Source organism: Elephas maximus, chromosome 19 (assembly GCF_024166365.1).
Source record: "Elephas maximus indicus isolate mEleMax1 chromosome 19, mEleMax1 primary haplotype, whole genome shotgun sequence".
Lineage (NCBI taxonomy): Eukaryota > Metazoa > Chordata > Mammalia > Proboscidea > Elephantidae > Elephas > Elephas maximus.
This window is the reverse complement of record NC_064837.1, coordinates 42,695,001-42,708,874: the sequence shown is the minus strand read 5'-3', so window position 1 is coordinate 42,708,874 and position 13,874 is coordinate 42,695,001. Positions and strand designations below refer to the sequence as shown.

General features: G+C 37.9%; 1 protein-coding gene across 3 annotated transcripts in view; it reads right to left on the bottom strand.

Annotated features, from left to right (window-relative positions):
• Positions 1 to 13,874, bottom strand: part of SPAG9 (sperm associated antigen 9) — a 132,280-nt gene that overhangs the window by 81,753 nt on the left and 36,653 nt on the right. For all 3 annotated transcript variants that reach the window (XM_049860711.1, XM_049860710.1, XM_049860712.1), the window contains exon 2: positions 5,677 to 5,797. In XM_049860711.1, coding sequence (XP_049716668.1) covers positions 5,677 to 5,797 — 121 coding nt within the window. The remainder of the gene's footprint in view (positions 1 to 5,676; positions 5,798 to 13,874) is intronic.

Here is a 13,874-nt window from a genome sequence, read left to right as displayed (position 1 = left end):
CCCAAGAGAGGAATCATTCTCGAAGCCAACTCTTCAGACAGGGATTGGACTGGACTACAACACAGAAAATGATACTGATGAGGAGTGGGATTCTTGGATCAAGTAGACACATGAGACTATACATGCAGCTCCTGTCTGGGGGGGAGATGTGAAGGCCGAGGGGGACAGAAGCTGGCTGAATGGACACCGAAACACAGGGTGGAGAGAAGGAATGTGCTGTTTCATTAGGGGGAGGGCAACTAGGAGTATATAGCAAGCGTATATAAGGTTTTATATGAGAAACTGACTTGATTTGTAAACTTTCACTTAAAGCACAATAAAAATGAAAAAAAAAAAAAATCACTACCATCTAAACCTTGCCATCTTCTCCACAAAGGACAATGGCTCTATATCCAAGGGTAGAATTCAAGGGAAAAGTAATCTATTGTAAACTCCAGGAACTTGAGGGCAACATAGTCCTAAGACAGATTCAAGTATTAATGGTTCTGTATCAGCTCTGGGTGCAAACATGTTGTAAATAATGACTCGAATTAATAAATTATGATAAACAAAACAGAATTTGTTACTAATCTTTATTTCTCCAATTCTGTTCACATTAGGAATGGCCAAACACTTTTATATACCAAGAATCACTAAAAGATTCATATTCCTTGACCTACTTCCTTAAAAATATTCTAAGAAAACTATCCAAAGAGGGGAAACTTGTAGGTGTCAAAGAATATTCACTGCAATATGATTCACTACATTAGAAAAAATGTCCAACAAAAAGGGGAATTTAAAAAAATGTACTTATTTTTACCCTGATTCATTCCACAAATGATTTGAGATAGCTTATAAGAATACATACATTTATATACATAAAATTAGATCAAGGGAGAGAACAATTTAAATACACCACCCAGGTAAAGTCCAAACCAGCCATCATCGTTGAACTTTAAAGTTGTTCTGAGCTTCTGGGTGACCAAGGTAAAAAAATTGAGTGGCCATTAAGTAATTATCAGTAGAGGAAAGGAAAAAGTGTAGTTGCTCAGGGAAAACAAGAATCGTTAAGAGATGACGTAGCTTCTGGACAATGGCTATATACAGACACTAAAAAGTAATAATAAAGATTATTTAATAAGAAAAATGCTTATGATAATGCTCTGTGAAAAGATATAAAATTATAAACTCTAATTGCAGTGAGATTAAAAAAAAAAAACAAAAGCTCGTATATGAAAAAAAGACTAGAAGGCCATGCACATGTCCTTTTCTCCCCACAAAACTGAGGTCTCTTTGACCACAACGGGACCTGGGCAGAACACTAGACACAGAGGTAGTTTATATTTTTAATTGTATTAAAATGTCTGTATTTACTTGAATCATAATATAACATTTGGCTTACAAGATAGAAATACTCAACATACAACAGAACTAATATAAAAGCTATTTTCTGGCAAAAACCCATTCCCAACATACAATGAATGGTGAGGCTGATTATAGATTCCTTACATAGCTGATCTACCAATAGACCTTTCTCAATCCGCAACATCCTTATTTTGTACCTTATATATTTCAGATATTTTCTTAAGGCTCACAAAATGTTAACCATCAAGAAAGATTAATTTTACTTCAGATAAAAGATAATATACAGCACTGTTTTTTCTATGACTTAATCATGCCAAAAGAAACAAAAATGTTCCTATGTTACTTGAAATTTTTAAAAGAAAGCAACCAGAAATCTCCAAAATCAAACAAGACCACACATAACATTTTAACAAAAGTTTTTATAGGCTCAACTTCTCAACATTCTTGTTAAATCATACCACAACCTGATATACTCCATACTATCAAAAGCTGTAAAATGTGTCCTTCAATTCAGTTCCTATTTGACTCTTGAGTCTCCAACAGCAAATAACTACAATGAAAATTTCCTCTTTTAACACAGGAAGTAGTCTTCAGAGCAGATCTTGGACGTTTATTATGGCTACTTTTTTAAAGGGAAATGTGCTCTGAAATACATCAGAATTGACAGACATAGTCTTTTGAAATTAAAGACTCTCACTCATTATACAAACATAAATATTGAAATTGGATAAGATACAGTTATCAGATGATACTCAAAAACGGCACTGTACAGAAAAATTGCATCCACCACTCCTTGACGACAGGTAATGCTAACACTAATTTCAATGGCCTTTAAAACAAGGTATTAGGTTAAAATTACTTTACCAAAAATCACTATATTTTCTTTAAAAAATTTAATAGTATTAAGAAAATTAAACAGTCCAATAATCTCTTTCTTATTATAACATAAAGAATATGCTTTTTCAATATACACATCCATTTAAATTTCTTTTTATTCTTTACAACACCTATTTCCAGCACTGGTTTTCCAACAACACTGATGATTGCCTTCTACCAACTCCTTTAAAAACAAACAAACAAACAAAAAAACCCACAAAGGGTTTTGACTCATATTAGAGATTTGGGGAAGAGAAAACTAACCCAGTGCCGTCGAGTCAATTCTGACTCATAGTGACCCTACAGGCAGAGTAGAACTGCCTCATAGAGTTTCCAGGAAGGACCTGGCGGATTCGAACTGCCAACCCTTCGGTTAGCAGCCGTAGCACTTAACCACTATGCCACCAGGGTTTCTGAGTGAGTTCTTAAGAAGTATATATTTAAGATTAGCTCACTGAGCAGGTAAAAAATTTTAAAAATAGTTAAATAATTTTCAAATAAATCTTTTGAGATGTTTAAATGTGGTTTCAAAATAGAAACTAGGAAAAAAATTTAAGATTATACTTAAATTTCATGTTATACTCTGGTAAGGTCTAGAGAAAAATAGAAGTGAGAGAAAAAAAAATTATGTAGATAAAAAAGAGACTCTAAGTTCTCAAAGACAGGAGAAGAGACAATGGTTCAGTAAATCCCAAAGCATTAGTAAAAGAAGACTTACTAGAGCCTCAGTTCACAGACTATGAGATTTAGTGTTAGCAACTCTGTGTAGCTGAACGGTTACTTTTGATTAACAACGGTTCTAAGTTCTTTAACTGTGATAGAGACACGAAGATTCATCTCAAAGCGGGATAGCAGACTTCCAGGGTAGAAATTCTTGGAGGGATATTAACAACAAAAAAAAAACCTTTCAGACTGAATTAAACTCAAAATCATATTCAATACTTGGTTAAGAATTTCCTCATTCCTTTCCTAGAGTATAATCAATTCTTTAAAATGATATGTAATTTTTAAAAAATTACTTTGAACTAAAATGGAAAATATGGTAATCATTACTTTTGGAGAGAGGAATGAAAGGATGGGTACCACAGAACACAACAATTCCTAAAAGGTTGGACGTGTCTCACTGACAAAACGGACTTGATCACAAATCTAGGACATTGAAAAAGACAAATTCTGAGATACTCAAAAATGATTCTAAGTTGACCTTTAAGTAAGAAACTACTTCCTTTAATTAAGAAACTACTATATTTTGTTGACATTTACTAGAATGGAATAACCCACTGCCGTCGAGTCAATTCCGACTCATAGTGACCCTATAGGACAGAGTAGAACTGCCCCGTAGAGTTTCCAAGGAGCGCCTGGTGGATTTGAACTGCCGACCTTTTGGTTAGCAGCTGTAGCACTTAACTACTACGCCACCAGGGTTTCCAGAAATGGAATAGGAATTCCAAATTCCAGAATGGAATAGGAAGCATATTTTTATTTTAGTAATAACAGGGCTAAAGTATATGCAAAAGAAATAGTAATTCATCCCATTTACTTTTGGGAAAAAAGGAGTATCTCCTTTGAATGTATATAAGAGACTGATGTTTTAAGGCACCATGATATAAAAAATGCTATTTCACGTTGAAGTTAATTCTTCCTGTAGTATCTCCTTTATCATAGAAGCAGATAACTTAAAACACAGGATTCTTGACAAGGAATTTCCTTCCAAGCCAAAAGAAAATTTTCCTACTCAAAATTTAATATTCTTCAGAAATCAAGAAGAAAATGTAATAGGTAGAACGATGAAAGTTAGGATGTTTCTATCAACTGTGCCTTTAGTGTGTGGTTCTAAAATACTCTATAATTCTTGTTATAAAAACACAATCAAGTTAGAGTTAAAATGTTATTTCTAATATCTACATTTTCTTCCTTTTTGAGAATACTCAACTCTTTATTATTATTATTGTACTTTCGATGAAGGTTTACAGAACAAACCAGTTTCTCATTAAACAATTAGTACACATATTGTTTTGTGACATTGGTTACCAACCCCACAACCTGTCAATACTCTCCCCTTCTTGACCTCAGGTTCCCTATTACCAGCTTTCCTTTCCCCTCTGCCTTCTAGTCCTTGCCCCTGGGCTGGTGCACCCATTTAGTCTCCTTTCGTTTTATGGGCCTGTCTGATCTTTGGCTGAAGGATGAACCTCAGGTGTGACCTCATTACGGAGGCCATACTCTCAAGGGAGAATGCTTAACTCTTGAAGTATACCAAAAACTTGCAACCGCCACAAGACTGTTTGTCTAGATGAGTAGTCCTCATAGTAATGTGACTCCTGAAATGTATTTTATGCACTGTAGAGTACATCTCTCTAGGTCCCTTAAGATCTCAAATTTCTAGTAGAATCACAGAAGTTATTTAATGTACTGAATGTTAACAGAATAGGGGTGCACTGCTCTGGGTATCTACCAAGCCTAAAAGTACAAAGATATGGCTCAACGGGTCCCACTCCAAGTTGGCTTCTGTTACCAAACACCCACTGGCTCCCTTTTATGACATCTGCTTAACAGACATGTGAATTCTCCTTGAATGCTAGAAGGCTTGAACTCCAGATTCCCAGTGTTTCTAGGTTTAGCTCTATTATGCTCTTCCAGAGCTCTAAAGGGAGCAGTCAGTTCTCACACCTACTCTAAGCCTGGTGGTGAAGGTTATCCATTGCGCATGCCATTCACTTAACAGCAGGTGTCACCATGTAGCCTTAATGGCTGACATGGGAAGAGCAGCTGCTGGCCATCTTTTGCTTCCTAGGATTCTGCAAGTTTACAAAACTGAGAGGGAAAAATAGAGAACTCTTTCTACCTGTATTAGACATGAAAAATAGGCCATAAAGTTCCTCACCATTTCTTCTTCTAATTTTGACTTAATTAGGTCCTTTTTCATTAGCCAAAAAGGGAAAATCATCCTTGGGGATGTCTGAAGCAATCATTATTTTTAAAATCAGGAAAAATTCCGTTAGAAAGGAATGAAAAGGGAATTCAGTAATTTTTTAATATATAACTTAAAAGTTAGAGTTTTTCTTGTATTTTTAAACTTCAAAGCAATACAGAAACAATAGAACTTTGCGTACTTGATCGAAATTTGAAGAAACGATCCACACACACACACAATAACACATCCCAGATAAGCCTGCATAATGGACATAGCTTAATGTTAATTGCAAACAAAGGCTGGGAGCTAAATGGAAGAAGAGAGTCATATAGGTATCTTTGATTCTGTTGTTTTTGCTACATGGGTACCATGTGAAAACATGAACAAAACAGAACTAAACCCAGCTCCATGTCTCACTCTTGAGTTTTGGATGACAATTCCAAGCACATACTTGGAACCCTACTGAAATGTCAGGCTGGGCCATTGTGATATTAGAGCCCACTCTTTAATGTGTACTTATGAGGAGAGGTATTTTTACTTACTCTGGTCAGCATAGTTTTTTGCTTTGAGTTCAAGTTGTCTTGTTTGAGATTCTAAAGATTCCACTCGAGTCTGTAAGTCCTTTTTTTCCTGTTCTTGAGAGTCTTCAAATTCAATGAATTTCTATTAAAGAAGAACATATATTATTTCACTAGAGAAATGAAACTTTTTTGTAGTTTCAACCCCTGTGTTTCTTTGTATCAAGAACCACAATTAGGCATTTACTACTTAAAGAGATTTCTAAATCACAAACATAGGTTGATTTTTAGCTTCTCTGTAAAAACTAACCTTAAAAACCTCCAAGTATAGAAGAAAAAAGATGACAAAACAATTTGTTCACAAAAACAAATATCAAAATGCTGTTTTTTGTATTAAGGTGCTTCTACTTCATATAATAGGCATATCGAGGGAAACACCGTATTTTTACACAAATAATGTGCTGTACAGGTTTTTTTGCCTACCACCAACACCCCTCATGCCATTGTCATAAGTGTGCTATGCCACGTTACGTGTGTTTGCGTGTTATTTACGTCGGTGCGTTATTTGTAGAAAAAAATATGGTACATATATTTTACTTTAAATATGCAAATCCTTTAGCTAATATACAAAGAAACCCAAACCTGTTGCCATGGAGTCGATTCCAACTCATAGCAACCCTACAGGACAGAGCAGAACTGCCCCATAGGGTTTCCAAGGAGTAGCTGATATATTTGAACTGCCAACCTTGTGGTTAGCAGCGGAGCTCTTAACCATTGTGCCATCGGGGCTCCTTAACTAATACACTTGAATATTAATCTGAGTTCAGGACACAACTGTTTAACAACAGAGAACTGAAGAATGATGGAATAATCAATAAATATTTGTTAAGTAACTGTTTTACTAATGGATAGTCTTGTAGATTTACCTGAAGCATGGAGTTAAAGTTCATAAGAACAAGGGCATGTGCTAGGAGTACCTCCACCAGTCAAATCTAACTTATTAGGACTGCCCTCTTCAAGGGGATAGATGACCTGTACGTTGTTAAATCCAATATCAGTTCAGACCTGATTTTACCTGTCCTATCTTTTTTTTTTTTTTTATCAACAACATTAGACAACTGATCACTCCTTAACACATTTTTTTCCATTTGGTTTTCAGGATTTTTCCTCATTTTCCTCCCACTTTACTGGCTGCTCCTTCTTGGTCTTTGCTGGTTCTTTTAAGTCTCCGCAGCCTCTCAACATTGGTGTAATGGTTGACTATTTTTCACTTCCCTGTTTACTGTCATTCCCTAATGATCTCATCCAGTTTCACGGTATATGCTAACCATACAGTGACCACTTTCAAATTTCTATCTCCAGCCTGGACCAAAATTCCATATTTGTATGTCTAACTACCTATTTGGATGTCTAATAAGCATCTTAAACTTTGCATGTCAGAACCTGCTCCTTTCCCAGTCTTACCTAGCCCTTTAAATTACTGTGGCCAATTGCTCGAGCCCAAATTTTGAACTTTCCTTTAACTCTTCTCTTCCCCTAACACTTCACATCCAATCAATCAGCAAATCTACCTTCAGATACCACCACTCTTAATCATCTCCACCACCACCCTAATCCAAGTCATCATTATCTACTGTTTGGATTACTACAACAGCAATACCCTCCTCCTAACTGGTCTCCTTACTTCCGCCCTTGTCTCCCCCCACACTTACAATGTATTCTCAATACAGTACCCTGGTGGTGTAGTGCTTAAGTGCTATGGCCACTAACCAAAAGGCTGGCAGTTCAAATCCACCAGGCACTCCTTGGAAACTCTGTGGGGCACATCTACTCTGTCCTACAGGGTCGCTAGGAGTCGGAATAGACTCGACGGCAACAGGTTTGGTTTTTCGGTTTGGTTTAGTTAGGGTGATCCTTCAAACAGTATATCAGATCAGTTTACTTCTCTGTTTAAAACCCTCTGATGGCTTACATTTTCTGAAAGTCCTTACCATAGCTCTCCAAGCCCTACACTATTCTCTGAACTCTGTGACGTCATGCCCTGCAATTCTTTGCTCCCTGTGACGGTTAAAGTTGTATGTCAACTTGGCTGGGCCATGATCTCTGTGGTTTGGCAGTTATGATACAGCTTGGCAGCTTTTTAATGATGTAATCACCTCCATAATGAAATCTGATACAATGTGACCATCTCCATGATAAGATCTGTTGTGAGCAGCTCATCAGCTGGCAGGGAGTTTCTTGAGGGTGTGGCTTGTATCCAATATAGGTGGACTTTCTGCAAGACTCGCTGGCTCTCACTCTGGATCCTGCAGTTGGTTCCTATTTATCTGACCTCTAGTTCTTAGGACTTGAGCTAGCAGCTCACTTGCAGTCTCCCATGTAGATCTCGGGATTCATCAGCCTCCACAGCCTGAGAGCCAGACGCCTCCTATCTGACCTTCGAATCTTGGATCCCCTAGCACCTGCAGTTACGTGAGTTAGGAGAAGCCTCCAGCCTGACCCACGAACTTGGGACTTTCCAGCCTCTACAACCGCGTGAGCCATTTCCTTTATATGAATCTCTCTCTATATATTTATATGCTGCACTGATTCTCCTTCTCTAGAGAAGCCAGCCTAAGACACCCCCCTTCATATACTCTGCTTCAGGGCTTCTGTAGTTCTTCTAACACTCCCAGCCTTTGCACTTGCTTCCTACTCCCTGGAATGCTCCTCCTCCAGATATCCAAACGGCTTGCTCCCGCCTCATCTTTAGGTCTTTGCTTAAATGTCATCTTCCTTACGAGGCCTTTCTTGGCCATCCTACTTAAAACTGCAACTCCCAATCCCTACCTCCTTTCTTCAAAGCACTTATCCCCATCTAACACACTATATGGAAACCCTGGTGGCATAGTAGTTAAGTGTTACAGCTGCTAACCAAGAGGCTGGCAGTTCAAATCTGCCAGGCGCTCCTTAGAAACTCTGTGGAGCAGTTCTACTCTGTCCTATAGGGTCGCTATGAGTCGGAATCGACTCGATGGCAGTGGATTTTTTGGGAACATACTGTACGGAGCCCTGGTGGCACAGTGGTTAAGCGTTTGGCTGTTAACCAAAGGGTCGGCAGTTTGAATCCACCAACCACTTCTTGGAAACCCTATGGGGCAGTTCTACTCTGTCCTATAGGGTCGCTATGAGTAGGATCAACTTGATGGCAATGGAGTTTTCTGGGTTAACACACTACATAATTTAGTAATTTATCTTATTTATTATCTACCTTTCCTTACTAGAATGTAGTTCCATGATGTTAGGGATTTGTATGCTTTGTTCACTGCTGTATTCTAAGTGCAAAGAATGATGATGGCACAGAGCAGGTACTCAAATATTTGTTATATAAATCTTTCAGAGTGAAAAACTGAAATCCATATAGAAAAATGTATAACTTACAAAAAAAAAACTTACGTTTATCACTAAATTTTTCAGTGCACTGCCTATTTCATTTGTTCTCAACCTTTTCAATCACTGTAGAGGACATTGTTTTCTTGTCTGCACAGCATTGCCTTGTGGCGGGGGGAACTTCCTTTCCCCAATTTCATGGTAATTCTCTTCGGTCCATGTCATTTGGTTGGTAATGACTCCATCTCCCTACGGTTGTGCACATGACTTGAACCGGACTGGTCAGAGTCTTCCTTGGGACATCTGCCAGTTATTAGGAGGAATACTGCCTCTCTTCCCCTGGAATCTCAAACTCTAAGAACCTAGTGAGCTTAAGTTGCAGATGAACATCTTTTTCAACATGTTGAAAGAACATACCTGAGAATAAAGTCAGTATAGCACAAAACAAAAAGTAAGACAGGAAAACCTGTAATTAATGATACTATTTGTGCACCTGGATTCAACAGTTACTAGAGCCAGCATTATCCTAGTGTTTTTTTTTTGCTTTTTTTCCTCTCCAGTTACATAAACCAATAAATGCCCTGAGTTTGGACTTCTAGACTACTGGATTATGAGAGAATAAACTTTTCTTTGTTAAAGCCATCCACTTGTGGTATTTCTGTTATAGCAGCCCAAGATGACCAAGACAGGCTGTTTGATGGATTTTCCCAGAAGCCTCACAATTAGGAAATTTTTTCACAGAAAACTATAGGACAAGTGCTAAACTTGGGGTTTGTGGGAGGACTTAAGCGAGTCTCTGAGCCCCCTGATTAAATGAAAAGCAGCAACTATATAACAGGCTGTTGCTGATGACATCTGAGTAAATTATTTCAACATTTTGCCTGGGGATATAATCAAGGATTAAAAATTACAGTACAATGTAATATTTAAGATTTCCTTTGAAAATGATGCTTCTTTGGCTAACTTTACTGTTATGTCTGAGTAAGTAACCAGAAACTCTTATTTTAGGCTTCTTTTATGCTATAGATAAAATGCTGTTTAAAAAAAATACAGCAGATATTTACCAACTAATGCTTAAAATATTGTGCTACTAAACTCCTAAGGAAGAACTTTAACATCATTTCGCCTATTCAGAACTGCTTTCTGCCTGATAGAAGAAACCCCATAATGGGCACACAGCTTCATGTCCACTGTTTCTTAGCGACCCAGTTTGACTACAAAAGGGCATGAATAATCCATAACTGTTCAGCAGTCACTACTGTACGCTTATTTTACAAGCATATTACACAGACATACCTAAATGATTCAAATTTTGGAATTTTTCACAGTAATTATGACTACCAACACTTTACATCTCCATCACCTTAGTGAATATAGCCAAAGGAAGAAAGTTTTGTTTTTCTTTTTTTTAAGTGATGTGACAAGTCTTGGAGTGGCAGGGTTCCTTATCTCTAAATAGAAATCTCTTGTTTCTGCAATGTCCTTTTACGGGAAAGAACCAGCAATAATGAAAATATTCCAAAGCAAATACACACTGCCCGGCCTCTCCTTCAAGTCAATTTAAATAGATAAACTTAGAGACTATAAAATAAACTGCTGTCTCACTCAAGGATGTATGCTTTCTCCTTCCTTGTTTCAAGTAGTGAATCTTAAACTTTTCGGAATCATGAACTACTCTGAGAACCTGACAAAAACAGACCCTTTCCCCAGTGCCTTAGTTATCCAGTGCTGCTATAACAGAAATACCACAAGTGGATGGCTTCAAAAAACAGGAATGTATTCTCTCGTAGTTTAGGAGGCTAGAAGTCCAAATTCAGGGCACTAGCTCTAGGGAAAGGCTTTCTCTCTCTGTAGTCTCTGGGGGAAGGTCCTTGTCATCAATCTTCACCTGGTCTAGGAGCTTCTCAGCACAGGCACGCTGAGTCCAAATGATGTGCTCTACCCCTGGCTGTTCTTGCTTGGTGCTAATGAAGTCCTCTCCTCTCTGATCAATTCTTTTATATCTCAAAAGAGATTGACTAAAAATACAACCCAATTCTGTAGACTGAGACCTGCCCCATTAATTTAACTGTCCCTAACCCTGCCTCATTAACATCATAGAGGTTAGGATTTACAACACATAGGATAATCACATCAGATCACAAAGTGGAGGACAACCACACAATACTGGGAATCATGGCCTAGCCAACCTGACACACATTTTGGGGGGACACAGTTCAATCCACAACACCTAGAAAGATAAATATATAAAATATAAAACTATACATTCAATGTCAGTACATCTTCAAGTTAAAAGAAATCTAGGATGATTTTTCCTCGTTTATAAGGATTTACAGTCTTGGAAGCCCTATGGGGTTGCTATACATTGGGATCAGCTCAACGACAGTGGGTTTGTTTTTTGGTTTTGAGTTACTTTAAGTAAACATGTCTGCTTTCTACTCCTGTAATTTCAACTTAACACAAAAACTAATTAACCAACCAAAAACCAAACCCAGTGCTGTCGATTCCGACTCATAGCGACCCTATAGGACAGGGTAGAACTGCCTGATAAGAGTTTCCAAGGAGCGCCTCGCGGATTCGAACTGCCGACCCTTTGGTTAGCAGCCGTAGCACTTAGCCACTACGCCACCAGGGTTTCCAAAAACTAATTAGGTAATATAAAAATAGCAATATACCCCATTCTGCCATTTTCAAGTAAAAAAAAAAGACTGTTACCACAGTTAAATAAATCTATGCATCTATTTACAATAACTGTTCTCCAGATGTCTGCAGAATGCAGAAGCAAAGAATAGCTAGTATACTGATATTCATTATGAACTTCTAAGTACTGTCATTCATAAGATTTATTCTTAGATAAAATAACTTTTTATATATAGAGCTGAAGCGCTTTATCCACCCATCCAATGCAAGCACCTACTATGTGTCAAGCATCAAAAACACACAGTAAACAGTTACAACACGCTAAGTACTACAATGGAGGCAAGTGTAAAGGGCAATGGAAGCACAGATGAACGAGTGACTAAATCTGCTTAGGGAAAAGAGAACGCATCTCAGTTAACTCCAAAGAAATAGTTCACCTGAAAACGTGGGTAAAGACACTCCAGGCAAAAGAAACAGTACGTCATAACACGGAGGGTATGTTCCGGGAACTACGGTTCGGTATTAAAACTGGGTAGCTGATGTAACGGATAAATCAAAGCCAAAGAGTAAACTGGGAACTCTCTGGTTCACAAAGGGAGTGGGCAAATAAGATTCTATTAATCTATTCCTCCTTTCAACATACCCCAAATCTCAAGTATATTATGTTTCAAGGTACTGGGAATGTAGCTAGTTATAAGAAAGTTCTGGTCCCTGTGTTTCACTGCTTGAAACTTAGCAGAAAAAAAAAAAAACATTAAACATGGGTGACCACATTTTATACAAAAGATGGCTTTGTGAAGATCTCACATAATTCAGCTGTCCCCTAATTTGATGCTAATACCGATAAGTGATGGCTAGTGTTTCTGTTACCACCCAAGTGACACCAACATGGGGTAACTGCACAACCTTGGTTTATAACTCAATCTCTATACACTTGCATATGATGTGATTCTTGAAGGCTTTCTGATATGAGCCTCAAGGAGTTAACTCAAAAAAAGTATTAAATGACTGAAATTTTCTAAACTGTTACCCAAGAAAAATATCTGTTAAATAGGCTAAGCTTCTAGAGTGAGCTAAGTTACTGTTTTGTGAAATAACCCTTATAATATAGATAACTTCAGGAACAAAAGTTGTTATAGGGTACAGTAGCTCTTTAAACAGAATACTGATGGTAAGTGCAAAAACTTGAATACAAAATGAGACTATTTTTAAATTCACATAATTCAAACTTGCACACAAAGCAACCAGGTTGTAATCACATACCAATCACATGTTTGGACATGTTCCCTTGGTGCCTGTTAACCTAGCCCACAGAGGCTAGGAATGAGAGAGATGCAGAAAGGGATGGCTGGTCTGAAGTGCAGGGAGTTGTGTGGACTCCTGAGTCTATGGGTGGTGCCCACTGACCTAGTCCAAGGAAGCTAAGGATGAGAGAGAAAGAAGGGGCTGGCTGTTCTGAAGTGCTGGGAGGTGTGTGGACTCCTGAGCATGCTGCTGTTGCCTATTGACCTAGCATAATGGGCTAGGGATGAGCTGATCAGAACACTACTGAATGAAGAGAAAGATGTTCGACATCAAAAGCTGGTGGAGACTGCTGCAATTTGACGGCTTGCTCTGAACTGGACTTTACTTATGGATGCAGATGCTCAGAGCTCCAAATGAAATAGAAGATTCTTAGACCAAGAAACATGCTTGTCTCCTTAGATTACTGGTTTGATAAAAAAAAAAAAAAAAAATTTTTTTTTTTTTTTTTGATAGGGACGACAATTTAAACATTGGCTATTTGAAACAGGTGGAGATAAAAGCATGAAATGGCTGGTTTACACGCTTTCATTGTGCTTACAATAAATAGAGGACAAAGGAGAAGCCCCACTGAATAGTTTCCTCTTTTCCTGACGGGTCTAGGGAAGAGAGGGTGGGGGAAGATGTTGATAGCATTATATGATCAGTTGTGAGCGTTGACTGTTAAAAGATTAACTATGATTGTAAAAACTAATTGCGCAAAAAAAAAAAAAAAAAACTGTAACTGTAGAAGCTGTGTGAAAGAGAGGACTAAGGGGAAGGCACTGCTGGACTAGAGTATAGGTGCCAAACTTAAAGTCCCTCAAAGGTTTTGCTATGCTGATACCTCATGAGACTCAGAGCAAGGGAATAATCTCTCATTTAAATTTTATCAGAGGCCAGAGAGGGTGAAGCCGAAATGACTTTTGGAG